The sequence below is a fragment of the Girardinichthys multiradiatus genome, chromosome 2 (genome assembly GCF_021462225.1).
Source record: "Girardinichthys multiradiatus isolate DD_20200921_A chromosome 2, DD_fGirMul_XY1, whole genome shotgun sequence".
Classification (NCBI taxonomy): domain Eukaryota; kingdom Metazoa; phylum Chordata; class Actinopteri; order Cyprinodontiformes; family Goodeidae; genus Girardinichthys; species Girardinichthys multiradiatus.
The window spans coordinates 7,499,496-7,522,503 of NC_061795.1; the positions used below are offsets into that span (position 1 = coordinate 7,499,496).

Below are 23,008 nucleotides of genomic sequence, written 5' to 3' on the forward strand. Positions count from 1 at the left end.
TGAGTGATGAACCAGGCTGGGAGTCTTAAAGGCCTCAGGAATCTTTTGCAGGTGTTTAGAGTTAACTCGTTGATTCAGATGATTAGGTTCATAGCTCGTTTAGAGACCCTTTTAATGATATGCTAATTTTGTGAGATAGGAATTTTGGGTTTTCATGAGCTGTATGTCAAAATCATCCGTATTAAGACAATAAAAGACCTGAAATATTTCAGTTAGTGTGCAATGAATCTAAAATATATGAATGTTAAATTTTCATCATGACATTATGGAAAATAATGAACTTTATCACAATATGCTAATATTTTGAGAAGGACCTGTAGAGTCCAGAGCCACGGAGCCACAAAACGAGCTTGAGGACAGGAGCGTTGCGCGATGATCAGCTGATCGGGACATTAAGAAGCGCTGGGTGAGCTCACCCCTGGTATTATATTCTTGATGGTACCATTAATTGCCCTTTTATTCTGTGTTTTTTTGGAGGGACTCATTTTTGGGAGGTTTTTTTTTGGGACAACAACAAACCATCCAGGAGGGGCTCGCAGTTCCACATCGAGAGGAGCCAGTTGAGGTGGCTCGGGCATCTATACCGGATGCCTCCTGGGCGCCTTCCTCGGGAGGTGTTCCAGACACGTCCCACCGTGAGGAGGCCCAGGGGACGGCCGAGGACATGCTGGAGGGACTATCTCTCTTGGCTGGCCTGGGAACGTCTTGGCCTCCCCCCGGAGGAGCTGGAGGAGGCGTCTGGGGAGAGGGACGTTTGGGTGGCTCTGCTGAGTCTCCTGAGTCTGCTGCCCCTGCGATCAGGTCCCAGATAAAGCGGAAGACGACGAGTATGAATATGTACAACAAAAGACTATGAACTGAAGCAAGCAAACTGATTTGACGTCAAGGATGTATTTGATTTTTGGACAAGTAACAACTTATGAACTGTAATATGTGATGATTTCAGTTATGAACTGATTTTTCTCTTGGAAGATTACTGTGGGCCGATGTTATATGTTTATATTGTTTTTTAGAATAGTTTTATTCTGTGTTTGATGCTGCTCTGCTGTGTGCTTTCTTTGATTGGTGGAATTTGATGCTGGGATTTGTATGGGAAGAAACTTGTGCCATCATAAACTGAATTTGAATTGCTCAGACCGAATCTGTATTTGTGTAATTTGAAATTAATTACATTAATTTGAAAATGAATTTCACTAAATTCATTTTAGTGAAATGAATTTCACTAAACCCCTCCTTGAACCGTCACCTTAACGTGGTGGAGGGGTTTGGGTGCTCAAATGATCCTAGAGGCTATGTTGTCTGGGGCCTAAATGCCCCTGGTAGGGTCTCCCATGGCAAACAGGTTCTAGGTGATGGGTCAGACAAAGAATGGTTCAAGAACCCCTCATGAAGAACACAATATCGAGGCACGTGACGTCGCCCGGTACGGCGGAGCCGGGGTCCCACCCTGGAGCCAGGCCTGGGGTCGGGACTCGTCGGAGAGCGCCTGGTGGCCGGGTTGCTCCTCGCGGGACCCGGCCGGGCCAAGCCCGAACGAGAGACGCGAGGCCATCCCCCAGTGGGCCCACCACTTGCAGGGGGAACCGTGAGGGACCGTGTCAAAGAGGATTGGGTGGCGGACGAAGGTGGAGACCTCAACGGCCCGATCCCCGGATGCTTAGGCTGGCTCTAGGGACGTGGAATGTCACCTCGCTGGGGGGGAAGGAGTCTGAGCTTGTGCGGGAGGTCGAGAGATATCGACTAGAAATAGTCGGGCTCGCCTCCACGCACATCGTGGGCTCTGGAACCCATCTCCTTGAGAGGGGTTGGACTCTCTTCTACTCTGGAGTGGCCCACGGGGAGAGGCGGCGGGCTGGTGTGGGTTTGCTTGTTGCCCCCCAGCTCAGCCGTCTCGTGTTGGGGTTTACCCCAGTGGATGAGAGGGTTGTATCCCTGCGCCTTCGGGTTGGGGAGAGGTCTCTGACTATCATTTCAGCCTACAGGCCGAGTGGTAGTGCAGAGTACCCTGCCTTCTTGGCGTCCCTGTCGGGGGTGCTGGATAGTGCCCCTCCCGGGGACTCCATTATTCTGCTGGGGGACTTCAACGCCCACGTGGGGAACGACAGTGACACCTGGAGAGGCGTGATCGGGAGGAATGGCCTCCCCGATCTGAATCCGAGTGGTGTTTTGTTATTGGACTTCTGTGCTAGTCACGGATTGTCCATAACGAACACCATGTTCAAACATAAGGGTGTCCATCAGTGCACTTGGCACCAGGACACCCTAGGCAGGAGGTCGATGATCGACTTTGTTGTCGTATCATCAGACCTTCGGCCGCATGTTTTGGACACTCGGGTGAAGAGAGGGGCTGAGCTGTCCACTGATCATCACCTGGTGGTGAGTTGCATCCGCTGGAGGAGGAGAAAGCCGGACAGACTCGGCAGGCCCAAGCGCATAGTGAGGGTCTGCTGGGAACGCCTGGCGGAGCCCTCGGCCAGGGATGTATTCAACTCCCACCTCCGGGAGAGCTTCGACCAGATCCCGGGGGATGTTGGAGACATAGAGTCCGAGTGGACCATGTTCTCTGCATCTATTGTCGATGCTGCTGCCCATAGCTGTGGCCGTAAGGTCTGCGGTGCCTGTTGTGGCGGCAATCCCAGAACCCGGTGGTGGACACCGGCAGTAAGGGATGCTGTTAAGCTGAAGAAGGAGTCCTATCGGCTGTGGTTGGCTTGTGGGACTCCTGAGGCGGCTGACGGGTACCGTGAGGCCAAGCGTGCTGCGGCCCGGGCTGTGGCAGAGGCAAAAACTCGGGCCTGGGAAGAGTTCGGTGAGGCCATGGAGAAGGACTACCGGTTGGCCTCGAAGCGATTCTGGCAAACCGTCCGGCGCCTCAGGAGGGGGAAGCAGTGCTTCGCCAACACTGTTTATAGTGGCGGCGGGAGACTGCTGACCTCGACTGAGGACATTATCGGGCGGTGGAAGGAGTACTTCGAGGATCTCCTCAATCCTGCCATAACGCATTCCGTGGTGGAAACAGAGGCTGGGGACTCGGGGTTGGACTCTTTCATCACCCAGGCTGAAGTCACCGAGGTGGTTAAAAAGCTCCGCGGTGGCAAGGCTTCGGGGGTGGATGAGATCCGCCCTGAGTACCTCAAGTCTCTGGATGTTGTAGGGCTGTCATGGTTGACACGCCTCTTCAACATTGCGTGGCGGTCGGGGACAGTGCCTCTGGACTGGCAGACGGGGGTGGTGGTCCCCCTTTATAAGAAGGGGGACCGGAGGGTGTGTTCCAACTACAGGGGGATCACACTCCTCAGCCTCCCTGGTAAGGCCTACGCCAGGGTATTGGAGAGGAGAGTCCGACCGATAGTCGAACCTCGGCTTCAGGAGGAACAGTGTGGTTTTCGTCCCAGCCGTGGAACACTGGACCAGCTCTATACCCTCTACAGGGTGCTCGAGGGTTCATGGGAGTTTGCCCAACCGGTTCACATGTGTTTTGTGGACCTGGAGAAGGCATTCGACTGTGTCCCTCGTGATGCCCTGTGGGGGGTGCTCCAGGAGTATGGAATTGGGGGCCCTTTATTAGGGGCCATCCGGTCCCTGTACGAGCGGAGCAGGAGTTTGGTCCGCATTGCCGGCACTAAGTCGGACCTGTTCCCAGTGCATGTTGGACTCCGGCAGGGCTGCCCTTTGTCGCCGGTCCTGTTCATAACTTTTATGGACAGGATTTCTAGACGCAGCCAAGGGCCGGAGGGGGTCTGGTTTGGGGACCAGTGGATTTCGTCTCTTCTTTTTGCGGATGACGTGGTCCTGCTGGCCCCCTCTAGCCAAGACCTACAGCATGCGCTGTGGCGGTTCGCAGCCGAGTGTGAAGCGGCTGGGATGAGGATCAGCTCCTCCAAGTCCGAGGCCATGGTACTCGACCGGAAAAGGGTGGCTTGTCCTCTTCAGGTTGGAGGGGAGTTCCTGCCTCAAGTGGAGGAGTTTAAGTATCTCGGGGTCTTGTTCAAGAGTGAGGGAAGAATGGAGCGGGAGATCGACAGACGGATCGGTGCAGCTGCCACAGTAATGGGGGCGCTGTGCCAGTCCATTGTGGTGAACAGAGAGCTGAGCCGAAAAGCAAAGCTCTCAATTTACTGGTCGGTCTACGTTCCTACCCTCACCTATGGCCATGAACTTTGGGTCATGACCGAAAGAACGAGATCACGGATACAAGCGGCTGAAATGAGCTTCCTCCGTAGGGTGGCCGGGCACTCCCTTAGAGATAGGGTGAGGAGCTCGGCCATCCGGGAGGAGCTCGGAGTAGAGCCGCTGCTCCTCCACATTGAGAGGAGCCAGTTGAGGTGGCTCGGGCATCTATACCGGATGCCTCCTGGACGCTTTCCTCGGGAGGTGTTCCAGGCACGTCCCACCGGGAGGAGGCCCAGGGGATGGCCCAGGACACACTGGAGGGACTATGTCTCTCGGCTGGCCTGGGAACGCCTTGGGCTCCCCCTGGAGGAGCTGGAGGAGGTGTCTGGAGAGAGGGACGTCTGGGCGTCTCTGCTGAGTCTGCTGCCCCCGCGACCCGGTCCTGGATAAGCGGAAGACGACGAACGAACGAACGAATTTCACTAAACTGAAACTGAATATAATGGTTTAAAACTGAACTTGTTTGCTTTGAAAATTGCTTTGCTTGTATATAAAATTCAGTTTGATTACTTTCACTTTCAGGTCTGAAATTAAATTTCAGTTCCAAAATACAGTTTTTTGTGTCACACATCCAGGTTCTTGGAGCCAGAGATTAATCAAACACAGATTTACTGTTTCACGTATGTCATGAACTATTGCTCTGTCCAAATTCAGGATTGCATTCTTTTGGAGGATGCTTTTGTAAGCCAATAACGTCCTGGATGAGGCGACGAATGCTGTCCAATCTCCAAGATTGCAACAAATGTGTCCTTTTCCCCAGATTTGAAGGATGGGTCCGGTGTATCCTCTGTGTCCCACTCTCTCCCATGATTTATTGCAGGTCAAAGTAGATTGTTCAAACGGAAGTAGCAAAGGCTGGAGGACAGAAAAAGCTGTTAATAAAATTGGATATATAGCGCATTCTGTGAAACAACTGAACTTTTACAATGTTTTTAGAAGAGAATGTACAGGTCCTTCTCAAAAAATTAGCATATTGTGATAAAGTTCATTATTTTCTATAATGTAATGATGAAAATTTAATATTCATATATTTTAGATTCATTGCACATTAACTGAAATATTTCAGGTCCTTTATTGTCTTAATACGGGTGATTTTGGCATACAGCTCATGAAATCCCAAAATTCCTATCTCACAAAATTAGCATATTTCATCCGACCAATAAAAGAAAAGTGTTTTTAATACAAAAAACGTCAACCTTCAAATAATCATGTACAGTTATGCACTCAATACTTGGTCGGGAATCCTTTTGCAGAAATGACTGCTTCAATGCAGCGTGGCATGGAGGCAATCAGCCTGTGGCACTGCTGAGGTCTTATGGAGGCCCAGGATGCTTCGATAGCGGCCTTTAGCTCATCCAGAGTGTTGGGTCTTGAGTCTCTCAATGTTCTCTTCACAATATCCCACAGATTCTCTATGGGGTTCAGGTCAGGAGAGTTGGCAGGCCAATTGAGCACAGTGATACCATGGTCAGTAAACCATTGACCAGTGGTTTTGGCACTGTGAGCAGGTGCCAGGTCGTGCTGAAAAATGAAATCTTCATCTCCATAAAGCTTTTCAGCAGATGGAAGCATGAAGTGCTCCAAAATCTCCTGATAGCTAGCTGCATTGACCCTGCCCTTGATAAAACACAGTGGACCAACACCAGCAGCTGACACGGCACCCCAGACCATCACTGACTGTGGGTACTTGACACTGGACTTCTGGCATTTTGGCATTTCCTTCTCCCCAGTCTTCCTCCAGACTCTGGCACCTTGATTTCCGAATGACATGCAGAATTTGCTTTCATCCGAAAAAAGTACTTTGGACGACTGAGCAACAGTCCAGTGCTGCTTCTCTGTAGCCCAGGTCTGGGGAATGCGGCACGTGTAGCCCATTTCCTGCACACGCCTGTGCACAGTGGCTCTGGATGTTTCTACTCCAGACTCAGTCCACTGCTTCCGCAGGTCCCCCAAGGTCTGGAATCGGCCCTTCTCCACAATCTTCCTCAGGGTCCGGTCCCCTCTTCTCGTTGTGCAGCGTTTTCTGCCACACTTTTTCCTTCCCACAGACTTCTCACTGAGGTGCCTTGATACAGCACTCTGGGAACAGCCTATTCGTTCAGAAATTTCTTTCTGTGTCTTACCCTCTTGCTTGAGGGTGTCAATAGTGGCCTTCTGGACAGCAATCAGGTCGGCAGTCTTACCCATGATTGGGGTTTTGAGTGATGAACCAGGCTGGGAGTCTTAAAGGCCTCAGGAATCTTTTGAAGGTGTTTAGAGTTAACTCGTTGATTCAGATGATTAGGTTCATAGCTCATTTAGAGACCCTTTTAATGATATGCTAATTTTGTGAGATAGGAATTTTGGGTTTTCATGAGCTGTATGCCAAAATCATCCGTATTAAGACAATAAAAGACCTGAAATATTTCAGTTAGTGTGCAATGAATCTAAAATATATGAATGTTAAATTTTCATCATTACATTATGGAAAATAATGAACTACCTCGCCAGCTGTCAGCTGACGAGGTAGTTGAGGTGCGCTAAATCCCGGGAGAACAGCTGACTCCCGGCACATTGTTTTCAAAATCCCGCTGGGTTTTACCAATGGCTGGAAGTTAAACAGATATAATTCAGTCAGATGAAATCTAATATTAATGTTTGGTTTATTTATAATAATAATAATAATTATGCTCTGGAAATAAGCTTTGTTCCTAAAGTTAATATGTTAGTGTTTAAGTTGTTGAAAGCTTTACAAATAAATTAAACAAATGGTATTTGTCATCATTGTATTTTATCTAGTGTTAGATTTTTATATCTATGAACTTTCCCTGTCCGATGAGCTAACCCCTCCCTCCTACAGGGGTTGGACAAGGAAACTGAAACATCTGTCATTTTAGTGTGGGAGGTTTCATGGCTAAATTGGACCAGCCTGGTAGCCAGTCTTCATTGATTGCACATTGCACCAGTAAGAGCAGAGTGTGAAGGTTCAATTAGCAGGGTAAGAGCACAGTTTTGCTCAACATATTGAAATGCAAACAACATTATCGGTGACATACCAAAGTTCAAAAGAGGACAAATTGTTGGTGCACGTCTTGCTGGTGCATCTGTGACCAAGACAGCAAGTCTTTGTGATGTATCAAGAGCAACGGTATCCAGGGTAATGTCAGCATACCACCAAGAAGAACGAACCACATCCAACAGGAGAAACTGTGGACGCAAGAGGAAGCTGTCTGAAAGGGATGTTCGGGTGCTAACCCAGATTGTATCCAAAAAACATAAAACCACGGCTGCCCAAATCACGGCAGAATTAAATGTGCACCTCAACTCTCCTGTTTCCACCAGAACTGTCCGTCAGGAGCTCCATAGGGTTAATATACACTGCCGGGCTGCTATAGCCAAACCTTTGGTCACTCATGCCAATGCCAAACATCGGTTTCAATGGTGCAAGGAGCGCAAATCTTGGGCTGTGGACAATGTGAAACATGTATTGTTCTCTGATGAGTCCACCTTTACTTGTTTCCCCACATCCGGGAGAGTTACGGTGTGGAGAAGCCCCAAAGAAGCATACCACCCAGACTGTTGCATGCCCAGAGTGAAGCATCGGGGTGGATCAGTGATGGTTTGGGCTGCCATATCAGGGCATTCCCTTGGCCCAATACTTGTGCTAGATGGGCGCGTCACTGCCAAGGACTACCGAACCATTCTTGAGAACCATGTGCATCCAATGGTTCAAACATTGTATCCTGAAGGCGGTGCCGTGTATCAGAATGACAATGAACCAATACACACAGCAAGACTGGTGAAAGATTGGTATGGTGAACATGAAAGTGAAGTTGAACATCTCCCATGGCCTGCACAGTCACCAGAGCTAAATATTATTGAGCCACTTTGGGGTGTTTTGGAGGAGCGAGTCATGAAATGTTTTCCTCCACCAGTCTCACGTAGTGACCTGGCCACTATCCTGCAAGAAGAATGGCTTAAAATCCCTCTGACCACTGTGCAGGACTTGTATATGTCATTCCCAAGACGAATTGACGCTGTATTGGCTGCAAAAGGAGGCCCTACACCATACTAATAGATTATTGTGGTCTAAAACCAGGCGTTTCAGTTTCATTGTCCAACCCCTGTATTTCCCTATGTCTTAAGGGATTGCTCAAACCAGCTCTCCATCCAATGGGGCCGGACTTCCCCAAACCTAAAAGGTCTGTTTAAGCTGGTGTTGGGAAATGACTCGCCTAGCCTCTGACAGCCTTCATACAAAAGTCTTGCCTTTCTTCAACTGGTGGTCTGGACGACTGAGTAGCCTACCGCAGTCATTCACATTTCAACAGTCACTTTTGTTCACGGCTGCTCATTCCCTTTTTTTACAACTGGCTCTTGGTATATGGGCTAGGTTGATTTTAGTGGTTCGGCACGAGCCCCAAGGGCGCTGTTTTAACAAACTTGACTAAGGCAACCTATAATAAAATATCTTGGAACCAGGCAACAAGACTTTTTACCACCAATGAAAAACCAAAAAATACGGTGACTCAAATAATTGAATGTCCACGATTTAACTAGAATTTTATATGCTTTCTTTAATTAGTAATGCTTTTGCAGGGGTCAGTAACAGCTTAAATTTGGCAACACAAAATAATTTCAATAATAGAAATGAATCAATCAACTCAACCTGTCTTTCCCTGATGCTGAAACTAGTGACTTTGGAGAGGCTTTGAAGACACCTGATGGAGAAGATTCTTCTGGTAACAACGAGTGGTTTCTTGAAGGAAATACGACTTAATCTTCAGTTTTCTTCCTTTAAGTGGCAGGCACTGATGCTCCAGGCTTTGATGGTTGAACAAGAACTTTGTTGTCATATGTCTCCGAAGACAGTAGTTTCTAGAGGTTGAAGAGTTGAAGGAAACCCGGAGACATAAATGAAGTTGATTCAGGACTTCCAGAAGCCTGAATCTTAGAGCAATCAGCTGTTCACCGATCAAGTTCACTTCTGTTGTCTGGATAAAAAGGCTTTAGATGAAATCAGATTCTTAATCTTGAGGCACAGTCCTTTCTGTGGGGCTGTGTCTCTGTTCCTTTTCCATCTAAGCTTTTTTTTTTCTCCGTCTGATCTTGTTCGCTGGTCTTCTGCGTGGAAACAACCCTGTTCCCTCCTTCAGCATTGCTTTTATGGTGCCTGATGCTTTCACCAGTCAGCCCCTTATTAGGCTTCTCAGTTATTGTGCAACCTATTCAGCTCAGCTTCTTGATTATTGCTCAATACTTTAGTCATGGTCACTGTGACCTACTGATTCTGTTTCTCAGCCTTGGAGATGCCGAAAATAGCCACGCAGCTTGTCTGTAGTCGCATCCTCCCTTCCTCCCGTTTAGACTTCAAAATGTTCACTGTCAGCATGCAGCTGGCTCTCGTCACTCCTAGTCATCCTACAGTTCTTTTCCTAATCTGCTCAGTTTTAAACTTTACACAGTATTACACATTCCATTCTTCAGCTTTCTGCATTTACTTTAAACACAGTTACAAAACCATCACTTCATTATTTTTATTCATGCTTTACAAATGATTAATACATGTGAAAGAATGTAAAATCATCATACATCATTGGATACTTGTTGTTTATACTTCTGCAAAAGATAAGACAGATAATATGTGGCAGATAATATGTGGCTCCACACAGGCCTCTCCAGTCTCTCAGCTCCAGAATATGAGCACATGCTTGTTTCACTGCCTACTGCTTCAACTGTGTGTTTTAATAATTATTGCATGGATTACACATAAGGATATTTATTGTAACTTTTATGGAGTTAACTGTGAGCAGTTACTAAATGTTGCATGGATTACATGGAAAGATCTCACCTTATTTTGACAGAACACAAAAAATATTTTCAACATTTTAAATGACTGAATAATGAACAAGATCATAAAACAATAACATTTTAAAACAAAACAGCATTATAAGCCATCCGCAATATGTTAAAGGATAAATAAAAACCATGTAGTTATTTACAGTGGAGACAGCATTATTAACCTTCAGGCTTCACGCTAACACGGTTGCTAGGCAACAGAAGTTACGCTCAAGTAAGTGCAAGAGAAACGCAGACCAACGTAATACCAGCGGAACACTACGCTAACCTGTCATGTTTAGCTACTAGCTACAGGTAGCATAGGTTACTGCTTGACCATCATTTGTTTACATGACGCTTCTTCTAGATGCTCATTTGATTTGGTGATTGACATCCGCCAAGCACATATATGCTGCACTGCTCCAGCTCAAAATGCCGTAAAGGAAGTTTAACCTGATGTGGAACGTAAATCGGTGAATCTGTGTTTGATTAATCTGTGGCTATCCTCAAGGACCCGGATGTGTGACACAAAAAACAGAATTTTGGAACTGAAATTGAATTACAGACCTGAAAGGGAAAGTAGTCTAACTGATTTTTTAATACAACTACATACATTTTAAAAGCAAATGAATTCCGTTTCAAACCATTAAATTCAGTTTCCGTTTAGTGAAATTAATTTTCAAGGCAATGCATTTATCTTAAAATTACACAAATACAAATTCGGTTAGAGCAATTCAAATTCAGTTTCTGATGGCAAAAGTTTCTTCCCATAGAATTTGGGTGTTTTTTTTTTACTTAATTTTGAATGTGATTTGTATGATTATTATCAGTATTGAGATAAAAGTATTACACCCTTAAGTGAATGTATCTCTGTTTAGACCAACCAAATCGTTACAGTTGTATTGTACTAGTGACTGACTCAATTATTAGATCCTTCTTTTTCACATTTTTTGCCACCAAATTGAAATCTGTGTTTTGCAAGTATGGGTTTATAGTCACCTCTGGTGCATATTTTGTTTTCAGGGATTAAGCTTGTTGCAACTTTGTGAAGTAGTTAATTAGGTGGTGTCCTTTTTCTTTTGTTTGGGTCAACTTCCCTATGATGTCTATTCCTATGAGTTCAAAAGCATAAGAAACTTTAAATTAAGGAATAAATAAAGCCAGGAGGCAAAGTGTGAAACAATGAAATAATGGATAAATATCTATTTAAAAATTTGACTTCTAGTTTTTGACATTTTCTTAGTATCTCTTGGGTTAACAAAATCCCACAATACCCAGAACTCTAAAGAGGTTCTTCCACATCTCTTCAAAAATACTTTGTTTCAATGTTTTTTCATTCTATTTTAAATTGAATTACTTTTATAGGAGTGTACTCAGTTGGCTGCTTAAGCACATAGGCACTGGCTTGACAGGCTGAGCACTGGGTGACCTGATAACATAGGAAAAATGCTAATCAGAAATCCAAATATCTGTAATAATTCCTCAGACGTTTGTTAAACAGTGCCAGTAAAATCTTTTTGACATTGCTTTTGTCATCTTTGTCTGCCCACAATGTGCACCTGTAGGACTGGCTTGAAAGTCCACAATGATCCTGTTGGCTTCCTCTGCACCATAAATGACTGTGCCGTTTGAGGATGTAGGGCAGCCTTCTGCCTCCAATAGAACAGCTGATCTTCTATAAAACAGAAAATAACAACATTAGTGTAAATGGAAAAATAAAAATGTTCCTCAATAAATTAATTTACCAAGGAGATCAGTGAAAATCAAAGTGGCACTTTAATTAATTCTTGCAAGAATTGAGAACGGACAGCGAATACAATCAAACCAGTGTCTCAGTCTGCCTGCGCTGCTGTAGACTAGAACCTACAAGCCTTTTATAGGGATTACATAGAGATTATGTCTGTTGGTGTTAAAGGAACTACAGAATTTAGACGTTTTGCCCACACCGGCCCCTCTACCTCACTCTGTTCTTCCAACTGGTTTATTAGGAAAAATGTCTAGTTTTACATCCTCCATGCTACAAATAACCACAAATGGAAGGTAACTGGTTAATCTAATAAAGGACAAATTTAGTCAAATGCATGAATTAAGTGTATGCATTTGACCCAAAACACACAAGTTTTGAAATTAATGTAGCTTCAGTGCGACAAAAACATTTACTTTATAGAAATGTACTCATGTTTATTTTGCTGACATCTAAAGTTCCACTAAAATGTAACGGATCACTGCCTCTAATAACTGTTACGTAAATGTGTGATCTAAATGGAGCTTAATTGAGACGATTACCAACAGAAATCCAGTGTTTAATGCTGAAAATGTTTTTTTCTACAACAGAAAGAGAGGAAAAGCAGCTAAGAATTGTTTAAGTTTGCTTTGAAGTTCAAACCCCTTTGTTTTCAGAGTCAGGATGGTCACACGTTAATACAGCTGTCACAAAATGCCATTTGTCATTGTTCAAATTATAGTTTTAATCCTCTGAAGTGTCAGAAAGTTGGTTCTGATTACTAAGATTTAATATCCAGTATGGTGACAGAAAACACACATCTGAAAACAGTCATCAGAATATGACTGAATATTTCAGTTGGACAACCTCGACAGCACTCTCTGGAATTAAAACATCTAATGATAACATAATTTGATTTAACAATCTTTGGCTGCTGTAAATGTTCGCAGCACAGGAGGGCGGAATATTTTAGGTGGACAGAAATACTCAAAAAGCTCAGAAATACTATTTCTTAGTGGAGACATACTCCCAAAATAGTTGCAGCTGTAACTGCATCCAGAGGTGGTTCTACAAAGTATTGTCTCAGCAAGGTTGATACAATTGCACACCACACTTTTCAGATTTTAATTTGTAAAGAAGTTTGAGGCTGTGTTTCATTTTCCTTCCACTTCACCAGTATGTGCTACTTTTTGTCCCATAAAATCCTACTTAAATGACTGATGTTTGTGGTTGTAACATAAACAGATATACAAAGGTTCAAATACTTTTGCAAAACCCTGTATGAAGTTTTATTTAACGTGTTCATTGTTAGGATAGGGATGGGATTCCTGCTGCACGTTAGTACATTAGTAGACATTTGGAGCAAATTAGCAGCACTGATACTTGGTATTTTAAGCCAATGTAAAAGTAGCCTTGACCAGTAAAGAGTCTGGTATTAGCTGTGACTGAAATGGATATGCAGGCTGCAGGAACAGAGACTGAATGATTTTGATTGATGCAAACCCTGTTTCCACAGATTCCTCAGATCAGCTATGCTTCCACTACCCCAGAACTCAGTGACAGCACACGCTATGACTTCTTCTCTCGGGTGGTTCCACCTGACTCCTACCAGGCTCAGGCCATGCTGGACATTGTCACGGCGATGGGCTGGAACTACGTGTCCACTCTGGCTTCTGAAGGAAACTATGGCGAGAGCGGCGTTGAGGCCTTTGTCCAGATCTCCAGAGAGTCCGGTAGGAGATGGTGAACAGATGGAAGATATTAGTAACTATACTAAAACATGAGAATTTAGTCTGATTTTTTACTTCTGAAACTCATTGAAGATGTGTTTATCTGTTTTTGCAGGATGAACAGTATGTTTTGGAGTTGCTGTTGTGTTACAGAATGTGTTGCTCAACAAACACAAGATGTGTAGTAATTGACTCCTGGCATAGTTATTGTGGGAGTGGTGGCCTAGTGGTCAGAGAGCAGGGCATTTTTGTCCTGGAGAGGCCACAAGCACCTGGGTTTGATTCCCACAGGCTGCCACTCTGGGTCCGTGAGTAAGACCCTTAGCCCCTAAAGGTCCCCTGGGCGCCGCACAATGGCAGCCCACTGCTCCCTAAGGGATGGGTAAATGCAGAGGATCATTTCTCCTTTGTGAGATCAATAAAATCTAAATCATCATAAATAAAGTCTAGATCATTATTATTATTATGACTCTGTAAGCCAGCAGTGTATTCTCCTGGGCTGGATGTGGGGAAGCAGTCAATCTCAACCCTTTATGATTGAAATGTTATTGCCCTCAGATGTGCCATGACAATAACTAGATTGTAGGAATCCCTTGTTAATCAGCATTATGTGCATGAACATTTTATTTAACTAATTTCTGTGATAAATCAGAGGTCCTCACTGACAGGAGTTGTTGTTTTAGGCCTTGCTGCTTGATGATGCATTACAAGATGGTAAGAGCAAAGAGCTGCTAAATTAATTTTACATCTTCTTCAGGAGATGCCCTCTCCATGTATTCACAACTTCGATGAAGTTACTGAAGTGCTGCTGCATTCACTGCAAACAAAGTCTGAAACAATTAGTTTCTCCATATTTTTTTAAGGAGCAACAAAGAGGTGGTAGCAACTCTATAATCATTACTTTTAATTATGTATGTGAATAATTTTTTCCAGGGTGCAATGCTAAAACATCTCAAAACTTTACTGATCTTTAAACAAGAATGGATTTTTTGATCATGTTCTCTGAGAAGCTAAATTACAACCCCTTTAATATTTGGCTAAATGTGAGTCAGCCAGTTGCACCTTAAGCAAAGCCAGTTGTGTGGAAAACTTCCTGTACATCTCTAACTTCGTCTTTTGCAGTGTTGTTGTATCTAATCTGATGCTAGAAGCCATCAATAAGCTTCTACCATAATTCTATTTAGGTATTTATCGTGGCAGCATCGGTAGAGATCATTGAACTGGTTGGTTTCCTGTCACAGGCTTTTTAGTAAAGACCATTAACTTCCATTGGGTTGCAGTCGGGGCTTTAGAACAGTAGAGAATTGTAAAGTTAACCTCCTTTCTTTTGTCTAATTTTTTATTGGCATCATCTGTTTTCCTTTGGGATTAACTATTAACTATTTTCATTTCATAACTCATTTCCAGGTCTGTTTGGGGTCATTTTCTGGTGGAACAACCAACTGTCCATATTTCAAACATTTAGCTGTTGATTTAATCCATCTCCTTCATAAATTCATCCTTTGTGCTACGCTCCAGTACCTCTGGCACCGAAACAGCCCTCACTGTATGATGCTACCATTACCATGATTGGCAGATAGTACAGTTTTCTTAGATTGAAAATCTCACATTGACTGCTTCAGTTATAGTTTCCGTCAAGGTCAATTGATGTAATCTCCTCTGACCATGAAACATTTTTCAGCTTATCCTTGTGGTCAGCTGCATGGTACCTCCTTTGGAGCATGGTCTTCTTTCTTGGTCAGTACCCTTTCGGTCTGCATTTATCTATAACATGCCTCACTGTAGATAGTGATGCGGGTGTTGCGGCAGTTTCAGGCGCACTGGGACAACTTTAAACTTCAACAGCTGTTGCGCCCATGTTGCTCGCAGACATAATTTCGGCCAGACATACTTCCAGCTTGTACCTCTAAGCATACCATTTCTTGTACATTTATACAGCCATGAGTGTCAGTTTTTTTCCGTTTATGTCAGTATTGATTAGTGTTGAAAATGTTACTTTAAAAAAGTAACTAGTTATAGTTACTTCTTCCAAAAAGTAACTGAGTTAGTAACTCAGTTACTGCACTATCAGAGTAACTAGTTACTAGGCAAAGTAACTATTTAGTTACTTTTTAGAAACTAAATTATGTTACAAGTTGCTGACCAGAAGAATCGTGCCTTTTCTGTTTGCACGGCGTAGGATTGTCAGAGCTCACGCTGGCCGCAGCAGGGCTCAGGGTTGTTAGCCACAAGTGTTGTGGAAGGGTGAGACGATGGAAGGTGCTTCATAAGGTTGGAGTTGCTGGTCACAGATGTGGATAGTTTCTTTGTTTGCAAATCACACTCACATTTTTGGCTTTAACTTCAGAGAACGTAAAAAATTGCCTATACTTCCAACTTTTGAACGCTGTCTTTGAATTTACAAGACTCCCCTCCATCGTCTTGTTTCTCTCTTGCTGTTGGTTTACTCTGTCTGTGTGGTGAAAACCCACCTACCTGATGCCTTCTCAGCCAATCAGCGTCACGTGTTCTGCTATATGTCACTACAGAAATATAGCGAGAACCCCCATGTCCTGCATCATTAGAAGCGAGAACCAGAGAAAAAGCTATTTCATGGATAATTAGTTTGTGCATTTGTATACTTTCCATAAAATATTCTTTTTGCTGGTTATTTTGAACAGTTTTTCATTGATCATTCCTTTTTTCAAAAACATCCCTCAGTTGGAGACAAAAGGATACAATTTAGCATGATTTCTTTTCTTTATATTGATTTTGTGCTGTGCAACACGATACATTTTGATGATACACATGGTAAATGTCATGACCAAAGGCAAAAACATATGCAGAGGAAGTCGTTTAATAGAAATCAGCACTTTTATTTGACCAATTTGCTTCAACTGATTGAGTCCAAATTTGCTGCAGTTATAGTCAAGATATTGATGAATACAACCCGAGGCTTCTCCTAGAATTTCAAAAGGATTTTCATGGTGTTTTGCAATGTTAATTTAACATTTTTGGCAAGGCTAACAAAATTGATTATTTCTTTGTTTAATCACAAATAAATCCGACATAGTAACAGTTGCAGTAGTGGTCTCACTGGAAATATGTTATTTTATGTCTTATCTTTACAGAGGTACCAACAATTTGCATTTAGACTTTATAACTGTGGAGCTATACTTGATTTATGTCAGTTGTATAATTATAGGCAGAAATTGTTCTAAAACCCCTCAGGGCTTGAAGGGAACATATCATGCTTTCAAATCCTTCCTTTTCACCCACAGATCATTCAGTTGTGGTCTATATAAAGTGAAAATGCAATGCTTCGATCTGAGTTCCTGAGTTATTATAGCTCCACAGGCTCCTCTTTTACCCCTGTTCCAGGGTGCATCTGAGAGGATCTCGTTTTGGTGCCGTCTCTTTAAATGTTCTTTAAATGCTATTGGGGCACTTCACGTCCCACCACCCTTCAGGTCAAAGAGCGCTCCACTTTAACCCTTTTGGCCATTTTTGTAGATAATATTATCTAGCACTGCTGAAATAAGAGAAAAACGGCAAAAACAAAGTAAAACTGTTAATGCAATTATACTATTCAGTACAGTTATGTCCTCAAGGAGCTAAAAGCAGCACACAGCGCTGACATTAGTAGAAGGTACGAAGCTACTGCTATCAAAGCAGTGTTTAGGACGTCATATCAACACACAATAAATTCATGTGTAAAATAAAGTTTGTTTAAAGTTTTTATTTTAGCGTTATTCGTAGCTTACCGGTTTGTTGTGTCTGTTGGTTCCATCAACACAGTGTTTCCCAGGTGGATTCTTATAAATACCTGGGAATACAAATAGAAAATAATCTGACATGGCATGCTCAGATTGACTATGTCTGGACTGGGATCCAGCAGCGACTGCACTTCCTCCGCAGGCCGAGGGCCTTCAGTGTCAGTCAAAAGGTGATGCTGCTCTTTTACCATGCCGTAATATACAGGTCCTTCTCAAAATATTAGCATATTGTGATAAAGTTAATTATTTTCCATAATGTCATGATGAAAATTTAATATTCATATATTTTAGATTCATTGCACACTAACTGAAATATTTCAGGTCTTTTATTGTCTTAATACGGATGATTTTGGCATACAGCTCATGAAAACCCAAAATTCCTATCTCACAAAATTAGCATATTTCATCCGACCAATAAAAGAAAAGTGTTTTTAATACAAAAAACGTCAACCTTCAAATAATCATGCACAGTTATGCACTCAATACTTGGTCGGGAATCCTTTGGCAGAAATGACTGCTTCAATGCGGCGTGGCATGGAGGCAATCAGCCTGTGGCACTGCTGAGGTCTTATGGAGGCCCAGGATGCTTCGATAGCGGCCTTTAGCTCATCCAGAGTGTTGGGTCTTGAGTCTCTCAACGTTCTCTTCACAATATCCCACAGATTCTCTATGGGTTTCAGGTCTGGAGAGTTGGCAGGCCAATTGAGCACAGTGATACCATGGTCGGTAAACCATTTACCAGTGGTTGTGGCACTGTGAGCAGGTGCCAGGTCGTGCTGAAAAATAAAATCTTCATCTCCATAAAGCTTTTCAGCAGATGGAAGCATGAAGTGCTCCAAAATCTCCTGATAGCTAGCTGCATTGACCCTGCCCTTGATAAAACACAGTGGACCAACACCAGCAGCTGACACGGCACCCCAGACCATCACTGACTGTGGGTACTTGACACTGGACTTCTGGGATTTTGGCATTTCCTTCTCCCCAGTCTTCCTCCAGACTCTGGCACCTTGATTTCCGAATGACATGCAGAATTTGCTTTCATCCGAAAAAAGTACTTTGGACCACTGAGCAACAGTCCAGTGCTGCTTCTCTGTAGCCCAGGTCAGGCGCTTCTGCCGCTGTTTCTGGTTCAAAAGTGGCTTGACCTGGGGAATGCGGCACCTGTAGCCCATTTCCTGCACACGCCTGTGCACGGTGGCTCTGGATGTTTCTACTCCAGACTCAGTCCACTGCTTCCGCAGGTCCCCCAAGGTCTGGAATCGGCCATTCTCCACAATCTTCCTCAGGGTCCGGTCACCTCTTCTCGTTGTGCAGCGTTTTCTGCCACACTTTTTCCTTCCCACAGACTTCCCACTGAGGTGCCTTGATACAGCACTCTGGGAACAGCCTATTCATTCAGAAATTTCTTTCTGTGTCTTACCCTCTTGCTTGAGGGTGTCAATAGTGGCCTTCTGGACAGCAGTCAGGTCGGCAGTCTTACCCATGATTGGGGTTTTGAGTGATGAACCAAGCTGGGAGTTTTAAAGGCCTCAGGAATCTTTTGCAGGTGTTTAGAGTTAACTCGTTGATTCAGATGATTAGGTTCATAGCTCGTTTAGAGACCATTTTAATGATTTGCTAATTTTGTGAGATAGGAATTTTGGGTTTTCATGAGCTGTATGCCAAAATCATCCGTATTAAGACAATAAAAGACCTGAAATATTTCAGTTAGTGTGCAATGAATCTAAAATATATGAAGGTTAAATTTTCATCATGACATTATGGAAATTAATGAACTTTATCACAATATGCTAATATTTTGAGAAGGACCTGTAGAGCATCATCAGGAGATCCTTCCTGTCCACAGCCATCAGCATCTAATGTCTTTCTATTTTAATCTGTTAAAGGGGACATATCATGTAAAATTCAAATTTAATTCGAAAAATGGAAAAGATATTATATATTAATCCCAAAGGGAAATGAAATGTTGTTGTAGCTCATATTATACAGATTTCTTCAGAGAGCTGTTGTATAGGCTGTACAAAACCTGCAGAGACTACTTGTGTGAGATACTCAGCATTTTGCATCTCCTATTCCATCAACTGTCTTCCATTTTGTTACATTGTCAATTTAAAATGTGATAGAAATATCTTGTTTTATTGTCTTTCTTTCATCAGTGTTATAAATTCTATAGTAGAGGTTACTAAAACTATACAGGTCCTTCTCAAAATATTAGCATATTGTGATAAAGTTAATTGTTTTCCATAATGTAATGATGAAAATTTAACATTCATATATTTTAGATTCATTGCACACTAACTGAAATATTTCAAGTCTTTTATTGTCTTAATACAGATGATTGTGGCATACAGCTCATGAAAACCCAAAATTCCTATCTCACAAAATTAGCATATTTCATCCGACCAATGAAAGAAAAGTGTTTTTAATACAAAAAACGTCAACCTTCAAATAATCATGTACAGTTATGCACTCAATACTTGGTCGGGAATCCTTTGGCAGAAATGACTGCTTCAATGCGGCGTGGCATGGAGGCAATCAGCCTGTGGCACTGCTGAGGTCTTATGGAGGCCCAGGATGCTTCGATAGCGGCCTTTAGCTCATCCAGAGTGTTGGGTCTTGAGTCTCTCAACGTTGTCTTCACAATATCCCACAGATTCTCTATGGGGTTCAGGTCAGGAGAGTTGGCAGGCCAATTGAGCACAGTGATACCATGGTCAGTAAACCATTTACCAGTGGTTTTGGCACTGTGAGCAGGTGCCAGGTCGTGCTAAAAAATGAAATCTTCATCTCCATAAAGCTTTTCAGCAGATGGAAGCATGAAGTGCTCCAAAATCTCCTGATAGCTAGCTGCATTGACCCTGCCCTTGATAAAACACAGTGGACCAACACCAGCAGCTGACACGGCGGCCCAGACCATCACTGACTGTGGGTACTTGTCACTGGACTTCTGGCATTTTGGCATTTCCTTCTCCCCAGTCTTCCTTCAGACTCTGGCACCTTGATTTCCGAATGACATGCAGAATTTGCTTTCATCCGAAAAAAGTACTTTGGACCACTGAGCAACAGTCCAGTGCTGCTTCTCTGTAGCCCAGGTCAGGCGCTTCTGCCGCTGTTTCTGGTTCAAAAGTGGCTTGACCTGGGGAATGCGGCACCTGTAGCCCATTTCCTGCACACGCCTGTGCACGGTGGCTCTGGATGTTTCTACTCCAGATTCAGTCCACTGCTTCTGCAGGTCCCCCAAGGTCTGGAATCGGCCCTTCTCCACAATCTTCCTCAGGGTCCGGTCACCTCTTCTCGTTGTGCAGCGTTTTCTGCCACACTTTTTCCTTCCCACAGACTTCCCACTGAGGTGCCTTGATACAGCACTCTGGGAACAGCCTATTCGTTCAGAAATTCATTTCTTTGTCTTACCCTCTTGATTGAGGGTGTCAATAGTGGCCTTCTGGACAGCAGTCAGGTCGGCAGTCTTACCCATGATTGGGGTTTTGAGTGATGAACCAGGCTGGGAGTTTTAAAGGCCTCAGGAATCTTTTGCAGGTGTTTAGAGTTAACTCGTTGATTCAGATGATTAGGTTCATAGCTCGTTTAGAGACCCTTTTAATGATATGCTAATTTTGTGAGATAGGAATTTTAGGTTTTCATGAGCTGTATGCCAAAATCATCCGTATTAAGACATTAAAAGACCTGAAATATTTCAGTTAGTGTGCAATGAATCTAAAATATATGAATGTTAAATTTTCATTATTACATTATGGAAAATAATTAACTTTATCACAATATGCTAATATTTTGAGAAGGACCTGTATATAAATAGGGGTGGGGAATTTAAATCACAACTTTTTGAACTTTTTCTACAATTCTACCCTTTTCTACAATTCTACCCTTAACTGTTACATCACAGTATTGGCTACAGAACAGCTAAATAAAGTCATGAACCTCCGGCTGATCAATTTCTCGCTGCGTTTTTTTTTTTAAGTCCAACCTCAAATATGACGAAGCTGCAAGTGGATAAGTTTGAATCTTTGGTTGTTGGGTGTATTAACCCACACAATTCATTACACCATCACCCAGCATCAGAACCTCCTCAAAGTGCATGGTTAAATTTTATTCTTCATAGAAATGTATCCACATCACTGGAGAAATTCCTCTTCGTCTACGCGAAGCACTTTAAGGACCAATTCTTCAGCAACCTCCTCCAGAATCAAGAAAGATTTGCTATAAGACTTCATCTGATTAAGGGGTCAGTTCCTTCTGTCTATGAAAACGGCAAACGCAGCAAAGCGGTAAGCTGCAAATAACGCTAAAATAAAAACTTTAAACAAACTTTATTTTACACATGAATTTATTGCGTGTTGATATGACGTCCTAAACACTGTTTTGAGAGCAGTAGCATCGTACCTTCTACTAATGTTAGCGCTGTGTGCTGCTCCTTGAGGACATAACTGTACTGAATAGTATAATTGCATTAACAGTTTCACTTTGTTTTTGCAGTTTTTCTCTTGTTTCAGCACCGCTAGATAATTGTATCTCTGCTATCAAACTACAAAAATGGCTAAGAGTTAAAGTGGAGCACTCTTTGACCTGGAGGGGGTGGGGCTTGAAGTGCCTCAATAGCATTTAAAGAGACCGCACCGAATTCAGTTGCTCTCAGACGCACCTCAGAATAGGGGTAAAAGATGAGTCTGTGGAGCTAAAATAATTAGTATTTAATTAGTAATAATAAGGAATTCCGACCAAAGCATTCAAGTTCCACTTTATATAGATCACAACTGAATGATTTAAGTGTGAAAAAGAAGGATTGAAAAGCATGATATGCCGCTTTTATGAGTTGTCTCGTCAGATTCACCCACCTTAGCTCCTCCAGCATTATCATGGTCCTCTTGGCAGCTTCTCTGGTTGATGCTTAACTTGCCAAGCCTGTCAGTTTAGGTTGGCCTCCATGTTTTGGTAGGTCTGTAGTTGGTCCATCCTCTTGCCATGTTCAGATGATGGATTGAACAGAGCTCTGTGAGATGTTCAAAGCTTGGGATATTGTTGTTAGAACCTAACTCTGCCATCAAACGTCTCCACAATACTTTTGTGTTGTAGTTTATAACGGATGCACCTATCATGTCCAAATGTCCTTTTAATCCCAGAGGAAGCTTCTGGTACTCTATGGTAACTTTAGTGCAATTTTAACACCAATAGCAAACGATCGCTGAGTAACTTAGTAAAAAATCCAAAACAAGGAAGGCTGGTGTGCTTTATCATTTGCGGCCTAACAATTTTTTTTTTTTGATTCTATAAAAACTGCATTCACTATTTTAAACCAAGCAGAATGCTGTCAGCTTGTTCACGTTGAGAATGTAAATTATGCTTTTTTTAGCATTTGCATGTTTACCAGGCATAATGATCTAATATAGTCAGTGTAAAAGTGAGTGTGAAGGTTTATGAGCATTGATTCTATTTTAGACTTTAGGCTTGTGTTGCTGCCATCAACAACTTGGCTGAATACGTTTAAGATAAGATAAACACTACTTCTAATGCAGATAACCAGAAACATGATATTCCTGTTTTCCTCTCTGTTTTATCACTGTGCAAATATATCAATACATTTTAAAGATACTCCCCTGTGTATTATTTGGAAAGAGCAGTTATCATGAATTGCTTCCTGTGTCTTTCGCCAATAATCAATTAGACGTGCCTGATTTAATCTCTGTCAAGCTGCACTTCTGGGCATTTTGGCCATTTGACTGCCATACCACCCTTCTACTGTGAAGGTCTGAATGCCTTTTTGTACTGTTTCACTGATGTAACCTTTGGTCAGACTG

The 23,008-nt window shown here is 43.0% G+C and overlaps 1 protein-coding gene across 3 annotated transcripts in view; it reads left to right on the forward strand.

The window, feature by feature from the left end:
• Window positions 1-23,008, forward strand: part of grm8b (glutamate receptor, metabotropic 8b) — a 348,353-nt gene that overhangs the window by 101,406 nt on the left and 223,939 nt on the right. For all 3 annotated transcript variants that reach the window (XM_047348689.1, XM_047348680.1, XM_047348696.1), the window contains one exon: window positions 13,230-13,446. In XM_047348689.1, the coding sequence (XP_047204645.1) occupies window positions 13,230-13,446 (217 nt within the window). The remainder of the gene's footprint in view (window positions 1-13,229; window positions 13,447-23,008) is intronic.